Genomic DNA, 15,772 nt, shown 5'->3' with positions numbered 1-15,772 from the left:
ATGTGAGATAAAGAACTTACACTAACGTATCTACCTGCTAGTATTTGGTGTAAGAAGAGTATTCATGACATACATGTGCCAACAGTTATGAGCAGTAAATATTTACATGGAAAAAATACTCTTAGAATTGCCTTCAGGACATTAAAATTAATAAAACGCCTACTGTATGTCACATAATAGCACACATCAAAAATCAAAATATTACGGAGTTAATAATTCATAATATTCCTGAATAGTTTTCTGCTTTATAATGATGTTAATTGTTTTCGCTGACGGGAAAAGGATGCATTTAACACCCGAATGAGAGCTGCATTATAATTTTATGGAATGAGATAATTCATTATTACTAAAAATGTATTGATCGATCAGCCACGTCAAGACAAATTGCTTCAGTGAAATCATGCTTAATGCAAATGTTAAAGAGTATTAAACTCTTGAATGCATAACCTTATACCCATTATATCCCAGGTTCTTGCAGTGAGCTTGAATGATTGTATTACACCGAACCTTCATTAAAGTTAAGCGAGGTCTGTTTTCTGTGTTTAAACAGACCCATCGAATCCTGTCAGCAATTCGACAAGGACTACACATTGCCAGATCGACATGGCCTTCAACGTGTTTTTCCTCTTGTACTTTGGGACTGCGTGTAAGTTTATTTAAAGGGATAGTTTCGCCGTTCAGTTGCTGGTCCCCATTGACTTACATATATGGGAAAAAAAAAACACTGCAAGTCAATGGGGACCAAATGAAGGTGAACTAACATGCGGTAGTAATTCACCATTCAGTTTATTTCAGTGTCATTTTACTATTTGTTATATACCATTATATATTTATTAATATTTTGAATGAACTTTTATTGGTATATTTTAATTTTAGTTTAGGTTTTAGTCATTTTAATGTTTTTTTTTTTTGAGTCATTTTTATTAGTTAAATAGTAGAAAAAATATTTCTGTATAGCTTGATTGTGTTTTGATAGTTTTAGGCATTTTAGTACTTTAGTTTTAACTCACCACATTTTTAATTTTCATTCAAGTTTTTGAAGTTTTAGGGCATTTCTTTTATTTTTTTTTAAATATTTTATTTTAAATTATTTCATTTATTTAGGTTATTTTAGTAGTAATTATATACTATTATACATTGCTTAATATTTTGAATGAGCTATTATTGTTATATTTTATTTTAGTAACCAAATTTATTTTATAGTCTTTTTATTTTTATTTTATTTTCAGTTTTCAGTTTTAGAAAAACCTTTCTGTATAGTTTTGATTTGTTTTAATTGCAGTTTTTGTAAATTAAATTAGTACTTCAAATACGTATTTCTAATTTTAACTTAAATTTAAGTTTTCATCTAATATTTAGATTTTTAGCAAATAACCAAAATATATGTTATTTTAATTATTCAGTTTTATTTCAGTGTTATTTTAGTATAGTATTTTTATTTTATTGCTTAATACTATATTTAGTATAGTATTAAACATTATTTCAGTTTCCAAAAACCATTTATAACAGGTTTATTTTTTAATTAACAATAACAACTCTGGTTTATTTATACGCTTTTATCGAGCTGGACATGCGTTTCCTCTTTCTCTGTTTCTGCATCTTCGCAGTTCATGTGCAGCCAATTGATAAGCTGTGGTTCTGGCTGGAGGTGAATTCAGTGGTGGACTTCTGCACCGTCCCGCCTGTGTTTGTGTCCGTGTATCTGAACAGGAGCTGGCTGGGTAAAGCCTTCTCCCATTACTGACACTTTACCTTTAACATCTGATTATTTCATCAGATTTATGACCAGAGGGTGTCAGAAAACGTAAAGCCCACAGGCAGATATTATTAGATAAAGGTCTTGCCCCCGGACCGCCACCTGCTGGAACATTAAACGCATTAGCCCCACCCAATCTGTCAGTAACACAATCTGTAACACACAATCCATTAGTGTTACAGCAAATCATTTATTCAGCAGCTCGCTGGGATTTTGTGATTAGAGAGAGGTTCTCTAGAAATCCTCCTATTGTTTTGAAATGGCTGATTGTTTGTTTTCTCATGCATCGATTTTGCCAGGTTTTTTTGAGGGCATGAGCAGCTCAGGTCACTTCTAAACCTCTGAATAAATTATTAAGTACAGCAAGAATCATTCAGCTGCCTCAGAAAACAGACAGGTTATTTAATTGTTGTGCAATTACAGACCGTTTTTACTAATTTTGAGGTCAGAATGATTGTCTGTGGGAATGAAGCAGGACGCAGATGCTGCTCATAGTCCTAAAACCGCATATATTCTTTTAATGAAGCGTGTTTAATTAATCGCCAGAAACAAGTACTTTCACTGGATTAATGTGATTTAATTGTTTGGAGTAATTGTTGGAGTGCAGGCTGAGACCCATTTTCTAAATGAGCTTGTGTTTGTGGGATTGACTTGTACGTCAGGAGGTTTCCAGGGTGTCTGATTAAAGTCTGTTTTAAAAGCTTGGTGGTCAAAAAACGGGGCGCATTTAACTGGACCATTTATTCTGCAAGGATACATTAAATTAATCAAAAAAGTGATAGTAAAGACATTGATTCAAAGAAAGACCTTGACTTCTTTTGAACTTTCTATCCATCTGTGAATCCTGAAAATAAAAATGTATCATGGTTCCACAAAAAAATCCATCAGCACGAAGTGGTTTCAACGTCGATAATAATCAGAAATGTTTTTCTGAGCAGCAAATCAGTATTATTAGAATGATTATCTGAAGAAGATCATGTGGACACTGAAGACTTGCTGAACATTCAGGTCTTGATCACAAAAAATAAATTATATTTTAACTTATATTACATCGAAAACCTGTTATTTGAAATTGAATAAGTCAAATATTTCACATTTTTAACTGTTTTTACTGTATTGATCACAAACTACAATGCAGCCTTGGTGAGACTTCTTTAAAGAACATAAAAAATCTTACAGACTCCAAACTTTTAGACATTGGTTAATTCAAAAAATGGATACCACTGAATGCCATAATACTGTCTTGTAAACTCGTTACAAGCTAGAGTGATTTGGAACAAGGCCTTCATATAAGATACGCACAAGCGCTGCCCTTATCTGCTGGGTAGAATAAAACCAGGACAAAAAACCATACACTAAATAAAAAACTGATTTTCCTGTTGTTCTCGTTCCAGTTCAGCTTCCTGTGTGTTGTGTCCGATTCAGTTCAAATTCTGAGTCATGATCTGAACTGGAGCAGAGCTGATTGTGGGTTGAGAGTTGTTTTTCGTGTTTGTTGTATGTGTCCTGTGACCTGAGCCTCCTGTGAAGTATTACTTACGTTAAACGTCTCTTAATTACAGTCGTGTCACTGAGAGCTCGGATGCGTCTCTCTGACCCGCGGGAACAGAACCCAGCAAACAGAGCTGGATAGAGTTGCGTTTCTCAGTCCCGCAGCTGTTCTGAAACTCCTACAGGTTGAGAGTTTCACAGCTCGCTGTTCTCTCTCGGGTCCTTTGATGTTCTCAGCCTTTGTACAGTAGCATTGAATCGCTTACACTAAAGTCAAACCCGATCCACCGGAATAACAGACTGGAGCAGAGAGTTTACTGTAGCGCTCTGATCTCTGAACCACTTCCTGTGATAGTGTCAGAAGTTCTCACCATAAAAAATATATATTTTCATGACAATTTATTTGTTTATTTTTAGGATTTAATATTTTAAAAAATATATATTTTCATGACATTTCCCTCCCCAAAAATGTATTTAATTTAAAATAAATAAATAAATAAACATTGTCATTACTTTAATGTGTAAAAAATATTAAAAATAAAACATATTTTAAAAATGTGTTTCATACATCAAGATAGTATTACTGGTTTTATATGTATATAATTTACTTATATATATAAAATAATATATATATATATATAGATATATATATATATATATATATATATATATATATATATACATATACATATACATATATATGAATTTTACTTTATTATATGTATTATGCATATCATATTACATACAGTACACATAATTGTGCTTTCAAATGATTAAACGCGATTAATCGCATCCAAAATAATTTTTTGTTTATATATTTTTAAAATATTTACATGTATTTACATACATATATTTATATTCATAGAATTTATATTATATACAAAATATTTCATATATACATAACATATTTTTCTTAAATATATACATGCATGTGTATGTATTTACTGTATATATACATAATAAATATACACAGTACACACACACACACGTTATGTAAACAAATCTTTTATTTTGGATGTGATTAAAAACATATTAAAACATATTGTACATATTGTATTGACAATAAGAATATATACTATTTAGAATTTTTTTTAGTAAAGAAATCCTGTATTATAGCATTTCTAATTCTATATAGAATTATACATTATATTTTATAGTACTGCATATAAAAACACACTCCAGATACTTGGCAATAATGAGACTTTGGGGGGTAAATTTGCTTTATTTTCTTGAACATAAAGTCATAATGAAGAACAAATACCCAATCAAACCATCTGTCCCCAGCATCGTTACGAGAAAGCAAAGACAATCAATGCATGTGAGATAAAGAACTTACACTAACGTATCTACCTGCTAGTATTTGGTGTAAGAAGAGTATTCATGACATACATGTGCCAACAGTTATGAGCAGTAAATATTTACATGGAAAAATACTCTTAGAATTGCCTTCAGGACATTAAAATTAATAAAACGCCTACTGTATGTCACATAATAGCACACATCAAAAATCAAAATATTACTGAGTTAATAATTCATAATATTCCTGAATAGTTTTCTGCTTTATAATGATGTTAATTGTTTTCGCTGACGGGAAAAGGATGCATTTAACACCCGAATGAGAGCTGCATTATAATTTTATGAAATGAGATAATTCATTATTACTAAAATGTATTGATCGATCAGCCATGTCAAGACACATGCTTCAGTGAAATCATGCTTAATGCAAATGTTAAAGAGTCAAACTTTGAATGCATAACATTATACCCATTATATCCCAGGTTCTTGCAGTGAGCTTGAATGATTGTATTACACCGAACCTTCATTAAAGTTAAGCGAGGTCTGTTTTTCTGTGTTTAAACAGACCCATCGAATCCTGTCAGCAATTCGACAAGGACTACACATTGCAGATCGACATGGCCTTCAACGTGTTTTTCCTCTTGTACTTTGGACTGCGTGTAAGTTTATTTAAAGGGATAGTTCGCCTTTCAGTTGCTGGTCCCCATTGACTTACATATATGGGAAAAAAACACTATGCAAGTCAATGGGGACCAAATGAAGGTGAACTAACATGCGCAGTAATTCACCATTCAGTTTATTTCAGTGTCATTTTACTATTTGTTATATACCATTATATAGTTGTTAATATTTTGAATGAGCTTTTATTGGTATATTTTAATTTTAGTTAAGGTTTTAGTCATTTTAATGTTTTTTTTTTTTGAGTCATTTTTATTAGTTAAATAGTAGAACAAAACATTTCTGTATAGCTTTGATTTGTTTTTGATTAGTTTTAGGCATTTTAGTACTTTAGTTTTAACTCACACATTTTTAATTTTCATTCAAGTTTTTGAAGTTTTAGGGCATTTCTTTTATTTTTTTTTAAATATTTTATTTTAAATTATTTCATTTATTTAGGTTATTTTAGTAGTAATTATATACTATTATACATTGCTTAATATTTTGAATGAGCTATTATTGTTATATTTTATTTTAATTTCAACTTTAGTGTTTTTATAGTCTTTTTATTTTTATTTTATTTTCAGTTTTCAGTTTTAGAAAAACCTTTCTGTATAGTTTTGATTTGTTTTTATTTCAGTTTTTGTAAATTAGTACTTCAAATTACGTATTTCTAATTTTAACTTAAATTTAAGTTTTTCATCTAATATTTAGATTTTAGCAAATAACCAAATATATGTTATTTTAATTATTCAGTTTATTTCAGTGTTATTTTAGTATAGTATTTTATATTTTATTGCTTAATACTATATTTAGTATAGTATTAAACATTATTTCAGTTTCCAAAAACCATTTATAACAGGTTTATTTTTTAATTAACAATAACAACTCTGGTTTATTTATACGCTTTTATCGACTGACATGTGTTTCCTCTTTCTTTTCTGCATCTTTGCAGTTCATCGCAGCCAATGATAAGCTGTGGTTCTGGCTGGAGGTGAATTCAGTGGTGGACTTCTTCACCGTCCCGCCTGTGTTTGTGTCCGTGTATCTGAACAGGAGCTGGCTGGGTAAAGCACTCTCCCATTACTGACACTTTACCTTTAACATCTGATTATTTCATCAGATTATGACCAGAGGGTGTCAGAAAAGTAAAGCCCACAGGCAGATATTAATAGATAAAGGTCTGCACCGCCACCTGCTGGACATTAAACGCATTAGCCTTAATCTGTCAGTAACACAATCTGTAACACACAATCCATTACAGCAAATCATTTTATTCAGCAGCTCGCTGGGATTTGTGATTAGAGAGAGGTTCTCTAGAAATCCTCCTATTGTTTAAAATGGCTGATTGTTTGTTCTCATGCATCATTTTTGAGGTTTTTTGAGGGCATGAGCAGCTCAGGTCACTTCTAAACCTCTGAATAATTATTTAAGTACAGCAAGAATCATTCAGCTGCTCAGAAACAGACAGGTTTATTAATTGTTGTGCAATTACAGACCGTTTTTACTAATTTAGGTCAGAATGATTGTCTGTGGGAATGAAGCAGGACGCAGATGCTGCTCATAGTCCTAAACCGCAATATTCTTTTAATGAAGCGTGTTTAATTAATCGCAGAACAAGTACTTTCACTGGATTATGTGATTTAATTGTTTGGAGTAATTGTTGGAGTGCAGCTGAGACCCATTTTCTAAATGAGCTTGTGTTTGTGGATTGACTTTGTACTTCAGGAGGTTTCCAGGGTGTCTGATAAAGTCTGTTTTAAAAGCTTAGTTGGTCAAAAAAACAGGGCATTTACTGGACGTTTATTCTGCAAGGATGCATTAAATTAATCAAAAGTGATAGTAAAGACATTGATTCAAAGAAATGCTGTTCTTTTGAACTTTCTATACATCTGTGAATCCTGAAAAATAAAATGTATCATGGTTTCCACAAAAATATCCATCAGCAGAAGTGTTTTCAACGTCGATAATAATCAGAAATGTTTCTTGAGCAGCAAATCAGTATATTAGAATGATTTCTGAAGATCATGTGACACTGAAGACTGCTGAAAATTCAGGTTTGATCACAAAAATAAATTATATTTTAACTTATATTCACATCGAAAACAGTTATTTGAAATTGTAATAATATTTCACATTTTTACTGTATTTTTGATCAAATAAATGCAGCCTTGGTGAGACTTCTTTAAAGAACATAAAAAATCTTACAGACTCCAAACTTTTAGACATTGGTTAATTCAAAAAATGATACACTGAATGCCATAATACTGTCTTGTAAACTTTTACAAGCATGAGTGATTTGGAACAAGGCCTTCATATAATATAGCACAAGCGCTGCCCTCTGCTGGTAATAAAACAGAAAAACACTACACTACATAAAAACTGCAAGTATCCTCTGATTGGAGAAAAGGCCTGTATGCGACTGCTTTAATGCTTCGTCTCCCTCATGAATTGAGTCGTGGTCTAAGCGCAGCTTATGTTCTTCATGTCTGCGTCTGTTTTCAAGGACTTTAATCCTGCTGTAGGGAACAGGAGGTCACGGGGTCACATCATCCAGCTTTAGTTATTATTCAGCTTCCTTTGACTTAATGTCTTTTGTTGGTACGTCTGTGTGTCCAGAACATATTCATCCTGGTTTCGAGTGTTTTTACGGCAGTTTTAAAAGGTTACAAGTAATTCCGTCCGTTGTTAGACATCAAAGACAAGACTATTTTTAGTGTTGCCGGCAGCTATAGAATGGTTGCTTAGCAACCGCATCGAAACATTCTAAACACCGTTCAAGAACTGTTACATTGTAACGGTGAGTTCTGCACATGCAGACCCACTCAGATGCTCTACAGAGGATGCTGGAACCTTGTAATCCGTGTTTCTTGGCACATCAGACATCTGTGGTTTTAATAATTGATGATTGTAGAATCGCTCTGGCTCCGGATCTGCTGGCGATGTTAAACAGGCTTTCTGTCGGCCTCCGCGTGCGTCCCGTCCCACGACGATTCCTAAAGGAGCTTATACTGTAATATCCTGATGAAAAGGGTTTGTTCTAAGCTTTCACTACATGCTTACATGATCACAACTGGGATGCAGTTTTTTTTTTCGGTGGGCTTCAGTGCATTTCGACCACCTCTCTTCTCAGAGTGAGACGGAGCTTCTTTCCTGCCGACTCGACGCTGTAAATTGGGAGCGTTTTTATCAGAGTCGTCGTCATGATCCCGGCTAAGATGTTGGTGTACCGGAGCCCAGACGGGGCCATGCGCACCGAGGCCCTTCTGAACACACGCAGACGCAAGAAGTCCTGCGACGAGCTCTTTCACAACGGCTACCGTGTGAAGATGCTCCACGCGCCCGTCTGTGAGAAAGAGGAGCGTGACGACTCTCAGCACACGCTCTCCTCGTGTTTCCATACCGTCTTGTACTGGGGTAAGAACTGGTGCTGGAACCCACACGGATTGATGGATGTTTCCCGGTCGTCCGAGAACAAGGAGGCAGCATTAAGTAGCTTTACAGGGGTGTTCTCTTGTGTTCAGAGAAAGTTGCTTAGTTTTAATTCAGCAGCGATCCTCGAGACACGGGACAAAACAAAACGCTAAAAACAACATTTCCACTTTGAAAATAATCAGAGAAAATCAATAGAATGTAAATATACCATTGCAATTAATTCAATATGACATTTGCCAATATTTGAAATAATTTAATTTTTAATACAGAATCTATGAACATGTTTAATAAATTAATCTAAATAATGATAAATTAATCTAAATAATAATGTTGCATTCGTTTCTTCCATTTTTGTGACCTTTTGTCCCAGATCTCAAGAACCAGTCTTTTTTTTAAGCTCATGTGTGTTTAATCATAGCTTATGAGCTTATCTTCGGAAGACTCTGAACATCATTTTAACCTTTTAATCATTCGTTAAGGTCGTTCATAATCAGTATTCCACTAGAAATGCATAAAAACAAATCACAGGCTAAGGGACAGTTTGTTGTGCATCAAGCGAAAGTCAAGTGCATTGCATTATGTGATGCAATATTTCATGCAGTAGGCTTTGTTGTTGTGTATTGCACATGTTGACAGGTGTTTGATGCATACTGTATCTAGTATTCAGACAGTCTGTACTGGAGAAATAATGCAAGCAGTACTATTGAGAACACAGCCATAGTTCCAGTTTAGTGTTCTGGAAGGTGGACTGCACGATGTTGAGCAATGAAAAATTTAATGTGAATGAGTAGATCTCTCTGCTGTATGATGATATTTGTGTGGATCTGTCATGCATTTGCATGTGTTTTTTCATAATAAGCAAGGTCACCTCACTGTAGTCACATGGTTTTCTCTCTGTTTTTTTTTTTTGTGGTAATGCTTCTGAAACATCACTCAAATTTAGGCCTTTACGTCATGAGTGTTGAGCCGACTGTCTGTCTAGAGACACATAAACTCCATCCAGATGTGTTCAGTCCAGCGCTGCGGCTCTCGTCTTTTGGCGCTTTCAAAGACTGATATTTGCATATTTTGAGGGTTTTATTTTTTGTAGCTGCGGTTAGTTTGTATTGTTAGTTGTGTTTTTAGGGACTGATGAAATCAGTGTCGTTTTGTTAAGATGGACGAACACTTTAAAGGTACGAGCTGAACTCGATTCTCACGTGTCATGATGTTCTGCGTCTCAGTGTTGTTTCATGAAAGTCTTAAGTGTGTTTCTTACTTGCTTCTGCTCTTTTTACGCAGGATTGAGGTTCTTAAGAGCCTTGAGGCTGATCCAGTTTTCAGAAATATTACAGTTTTTAAATATCTTAAAAACAAGGTAAGAATGCATTCATGTGCGGCATGTGATTTCTGCAATTCTTCACCTGCATGTTCTTTTGCGTTATCCTTGATCTGAAATGACCTGATAACATTATATCATCTAGGGACACTTGCATTTTATATATTGTGCTTTGTACTTTGATCTTTAGAGTAGTTATTTTAAAGTAGTTCTAGTGCAGTTTAGTCTTTTAAAAAGTTTGTATAAATAGGGTATAAAGTACTGTTTTAATATGAATACATTTACCAAAATGTCTTTAAAAATATCTTGGAAAATTACCAGTACATTCTCATTTTTCTATTGATTTTTTATTTTTTTATTTTTTTTTTACATTTTATTATTATTCTTAAATTATGTTATAGCCAGTATTTTATTTCTGCCCGTCGTGCTTGAATGTCTTTGACATCTGTCCGTCTCCCTGCAGCTTAGATCTAAAGCTTTAGCGCAGATGTCCAGGAGAGCTTATTGTGCAGCAGAATGAATAATCTCAGTGCAATTCATTCAAATGGAGAGGTGAAATCTACTGAATAAACTGTGCCAAAACAATCTGAAATGAGTTTTGGACTAAAATTGGCCAGTATTACTGTATATAAAGAACCTTTAGTCATCCGAGTCATTTCTGTTCTTTTGAAAATGTTTTGTTTGTATGAGGTTTAGCAGGCTTTCCAACTCAGATTTATGTGCAGTATTAGTTCAGAAATGTTGATTCATGTGAGTATCATTTGCGAGTTGATGCAAATATTTCTAAAATTTGTTTTCATAGCAACTCCATAAAGTTGGTGAATTTGTGCTCGATCTTTATAAGCACATGGCTGACGGCAGCAGGCTTCATACATTTGGTAAGTCAATCGCATCAGGAATGATCTGGATGGTGAAAAGCTACATTTTAATGAACCATCACAAATACATGCTTCTTTTGAATAATGTCCACTAATGAATCATTCACAAGACAAAAAGGAATGGTTCGAGTGGAATAGTTCACCGAAAATAAAAATGAAATATTGTTTCTTTATCAGGTTTGTAGAAATGTAGCATTGCATCAGTGTCTCAGCAACAGATGCTCTGCAGTGAATGGGTGCCGTCAAAATCAGAATAAAAAAAAAACAACGTTTGTAAGAAACAAATCCATCACTGAGACATCATAAAACAAAACAAGAACAAAAAATCAGAAACAAATCCATCAATTACACGTTTTTAACTAAAATCCATGATCCAATAAATACTCCTGTTGTCTCTCACATCAAAATCCAGCCACACATTTGTTGTTGTGGATTATTGTGATGTTTTTATCCTCTGTTTGGACTCTCATTCTGACGGCACCCATTCACTGCAGAGCATCCATTGCTGAGACACTGATGCAATGCTACATTTCTCCAAATCTGATGAAGAAACAAACTCATTTACATCGCGTGTTTCATTTTGTGGTGAACTATTCCTTTTGGATGAGTTTTGCTTCAATGTTGACAAAGTAAATCTTAAGTAGAAATACTGAGCCTGTTGGTGTGTTTTCAGGTGGAAAACTCAGGGGATCCTTGGGAAAACTTCCAAAATTCCCAACCGCTTTCCTACTGGGAGTGTGTGTACTTACTCATGGTAACCATGTCCACAGTGGGTTATGGAGATGTTTGTGCTAAAACAACCCTCGGCCGCCTCTTCATGGTCTTCTTCATTCTCGGAGGATTGGTAAAAAGAAATCCCATAATAATTCACCCACAGCCTGCATTTCTGCCTCCAATTATCAGGTCCTTAATCATTGTATCCTTGACAACCAGAGCTGGAAAACGAACCCTACATTTAGCTTCAATCCCATCCAAACGTTCCCAGCTTCTGCTCGTCATGATGGAAAGATCTTCATGTGTTTTTGCTTGTGCTGCATTGCGTGTTTTGGTTCTTAAGCCATTTTAAGTATTTCTGTATTTCAAATGCTATATTTGTTGATTTCATGTGATTTCAAGTGGAACCATCATTAGGGAGTACAAAGTAATTCTGTTTGTAGAAATCATGTCTGACTGCGGTTTTAGACGACCCAAACCAATTTACCCCACCCCAACTCCAACAAACTCTGTGAAGGGTTGAGATATGAGATGCACTCCGTCACGATGCCAGCATACATCATACAAACATGACTATCTCAGATCAAAATGGTATTTAAAGAAGTCTATTATTAAAATAATTGTAGAAATAAATATAAAAAAATTAGATTTAATATATTAAAAAAATTAAAAAATTCTGTAAAAACTAATACAATCATTTAATAAAAACATAAAATAAACAACACATAATTGTATAAAATGTATTGCAATGCTTTTATAAAAACATTAAGGACACATTAGTGCACAGATCTTTACAAATCCTAATATATATAATAAAATAAAAAATAAATTAATTAAAAATATAATTTAAAAATATATAAAATATAAATAAAAATAATAATTTATATAAATAATTTACAAAAAATACATAAAATAAAAACAAAAAAAAAAAAAAATTAAAATTAACATTTTATTATTAATAAAGTTTGTAAATATAAATAGATTTTTCTATTAAACGCTTATACAAAAAAAAAAAAAAAAAACTTAATAAAATAAATTAAGTAAGCTTTTCCAAAAGCACAGATCTTTCCAATTTTCCATATTTATGATTCAATTGGTCAGTGTAATACCAAAAAAAAGTGTTAATGAAAGACTATTCACTGCTTGTCTGAAATTTTTTAATGACCAGCTTATTGCCATGATTGTTTTCATATAAATAAAATAATAAAATATTAATATATTTAAATATGATTTCATAAAAATATTATGAATTATTAAAACAAGATTATATAAATATATTAAAACAATTATAATAATATTCATAAAATATGATAATTTGTAAATATATTAAAATTATATTTTTTTCATAAAGTATATCATTTTGCTATTAATTGTAGTATGTATTGTAATGCATGAGATCTGAGGTAGTTTTAAAAGGTAAAAAGGTAAAAGGTAAAGTGCAGCAGTGTTCATATCTGCCCAGCGGAAGAGTTTGTTTGGACTAAACATGGCTCTTGAGGTTTCCTCCTTTACTTCACCGTTTTCCTTCTTAAAACAGCAGATCGAATTTCATTTGTGGCTTTTCTTCTCTTTAACACCGATATCCCTTCAAACAGGGATATTTGTCAAACAGAATGCTTTTACTTTAACCTGTAAATTCTGGGCAATGCATGTACACAAGCATTCTGACTCTCACTGTCTGCATTTTAAAGCTCCAGTATTTAACACTTAAAGGGATAGTGTGTGCAGAAATGAAACTCCAATCATCTACTCATCCACATGACCAAACTTAATTTGGTACAAAACTAACAATCTATACTACTCCATACAATCAAATTCAATAGTGTAAAAAATCAAAATTAATAAAAATATCAAAAAACAAGAAAATTTGATTCAATTCAATTTTGATCTTGATTCAATTCGATTCGATAGTGTAAAAAATCTCTCTCAACTAATCTATTCAATAGTAAGGTGATTTGTAAACAAACATTTAAATATAATTAAAATAAAAATAGAATAGTATAATAGTAAATAAGTTAAAAATTGTAAATAGTTGTATTTAAATAATTATAATTAATTTAAATTAAAATATTAAATATAATTGAGAACTTTTTAATGATATAAATATTTGTTTCTACATCAGTTTGTTGTTGAAATATAAACATTTAAACTGTATGTCATTTTGGAATTAATTGTAGTATTTATCGCAATGCTTTTATTAAAGATTTTCTACATAATTTTTTTTATATAATTATAATAAATATAATTTATATAATTATATTTATATAAATATAATTATAAAATATAATTTTGTATAATTATATTCATTAATATGAATAAAATGAGTTATATACAAGATTTTATAAATAAAAATCAACATTAATTTTAATATTAATAATTTAGTAATTTACAGCAATACTATTATGAAACATTTTCTACGTAAAAAAAACACATTTGTGCACAGATTATTTCAATTTGCCACATGTATATTGATAAATTTGATTGGTGTAATACTAAAAAAAATAAAAAACATAACAGCTGTAAGTGAATTTAAAATACAATTCACTGCTTATCTGACTGTTTTAAGATCTACTTATTGTCCTTAATATATTTCATATAAATTAATTAATAAAATGTGAATATATTATTTCAATATTAAATCTTCATATTGATTTTATATAAAATATAATACATTATGTTTTATATATAAATTACATTTTTTATATTACATTTTTTATTAATTGTTACATATACAGCCCTAGTTCCGTTCATCAAGTTCATCAGTTATGAAAACAAGCTCAATACAGTTCAAGTTTTGGCTCGGTCACCCATCATTTTCATTACATTGCAACGAGATGCTCATTGTTTTATACATGCATCTTTTTTCACGGAAGAAAGTCAGGGGTTTGTAATGACACGAGGGTGAGCAAACGAGGACCGAACTCTCATTTCGGCTGAACTATCGCTTCAAGGCTCTTATTTCTGAAATGAAATCTCTCTTCTACTGAAGGTAGAAGCATTGGCAGACTTCTATTGTCCTGTGTCTCCTGTCTCCTCCTCCAGGCCATGTTTGCCAGCTACGTTCCTGAAATCATAGAGTTAATAGGAAACCGCAAGAAATATGGTGGTTCCTATAGTGCAGTAAATGGGAGAAAGTAAGTACCGCGGGTTGGGCTGCGCTCGCTCAGTGCGCTCAGCCCGTCTGCATGCCCGTCTCTCTCTCTGTCCCATGCATGTAGGCAATGTTTGCTCGCTACGTGCCAGAAATCGCTGCTCTCATCCTAAATCGGAAGAAATATGGAGGGAGTTATAACTCGACCCGAGGAAGAAAGTAAGTCAAAGGATCAAAGTCACCGAACCTCTAATGAAAAGGTTCTTATTTTCTGCAGGGTCTGGCGTGGAGGAGCGCGGACTCTGACCTCACAGGAAGTCGCTGTAGTGCTTCCTGTGACGTCAGAGGTGCTTCTCCACAGGAAGTCGTATTATTATGAGGGTCTGGGGTCAAATGGCACAAATCATCTCATTGCTTGTGGCGTCGTGTGAGTCGCTCATCGCTTGCTGATTCGTGCTACTTGTGACACTGGGCTTCTGCGTGTGTGTGTTGTGTGTTTTCATCGCAAAGCCGCATTTTGTACAGTTCAAAAGGTTTTATTTTTTGGAAAGAAATTAGTTATTTTGTTCGGCAAGTACACATTAAATTGGTCAAAAGTGACGGTAAAGTCATTTATAATGTTCAAATATTTCACACTTTCTATTCATCTGTGAATCCTGAAAAATGAAGTGTATCACTGTTTCCACAAAAACATGTTTTCAGCATTATTGCTAATAAACATAAACATTTTTCATAGTATATGTACAATCACAAAATTCAAATACACGTCACTATGTGACACTGAAAATTCAGCTTTGAACACAGAAATAAATTACAGTTTAACATATTTTCACATAGATCAGCTACTTTAAATTGCAATAATATTTCACAGTTTTTACTGCATCTTTGATCAAATAAATGCAGCCTTGCTGAGCAAAAAATACTCAAAAACAAAAAACTATACCCAGCCCAATCTTTTCAGTTATATACTGTATATATGAATTGTTTTGATTTAGCCTTTTTTTTTAACTTTCAGGTGGTCACTGTAATGTTTTGTGTTTCAACTTACTTTCAAATGAGGTGTCACAAATATGCACATTTTTCATAGTACATACAATCACAAAATTCAACTACACGTCACTGTAATGTTTTGTGTT

General features: G+C 32.7%; 1 protein-coding gene across 1 annotated transcript in view; it reads left to right on the top strand.

Annotated features, from left to right (window-relative positions):
• The window catches only part of LOC109096456 (calcium-activated potassium channel subunit alpha-1-like), an 81,636-nt gene that overhangs the window by 36,740 nt on the left and 29,124 nt on the right, over positions 1-15,772 (top strand). The window contains 6 exon segments of the mRNA XM_042734836.1: positions 5,109-5,202; positions 6,156-6,267; positions 9,917-9,992; positions 10,756-10,831; positions 11,505-11,675; positions 14,588-14,679. Coding sequence (XP_042590770.1) covers positions 5,109-5,202; positions 6,156-6,267; positions 9,917-9,992; positions 10,756-10,831; positions 11,505-11,675; positions 14,588-14,679 — 621 coding nt within the window.

The sequence above is a fragment of the Cyprinus carpio genome, chromosome B12 (assembly GCF_018340385.1).
Source record: "Cyprinus carpio isolate SPL01 chromosome B12, ASM1834038v1, whole genome shotgun sequence".
In the NCBI taxonomy this organism is placed as follows: Eukaryota; Metazoa; Chordata; class Actinopteri; order Cypriniformes; family Cyprinidae; genus Cyprinus; species Cyprinus carpio.
This window is presented reverse-complemented; position numbering and strand designations above follow the sequence as displayed.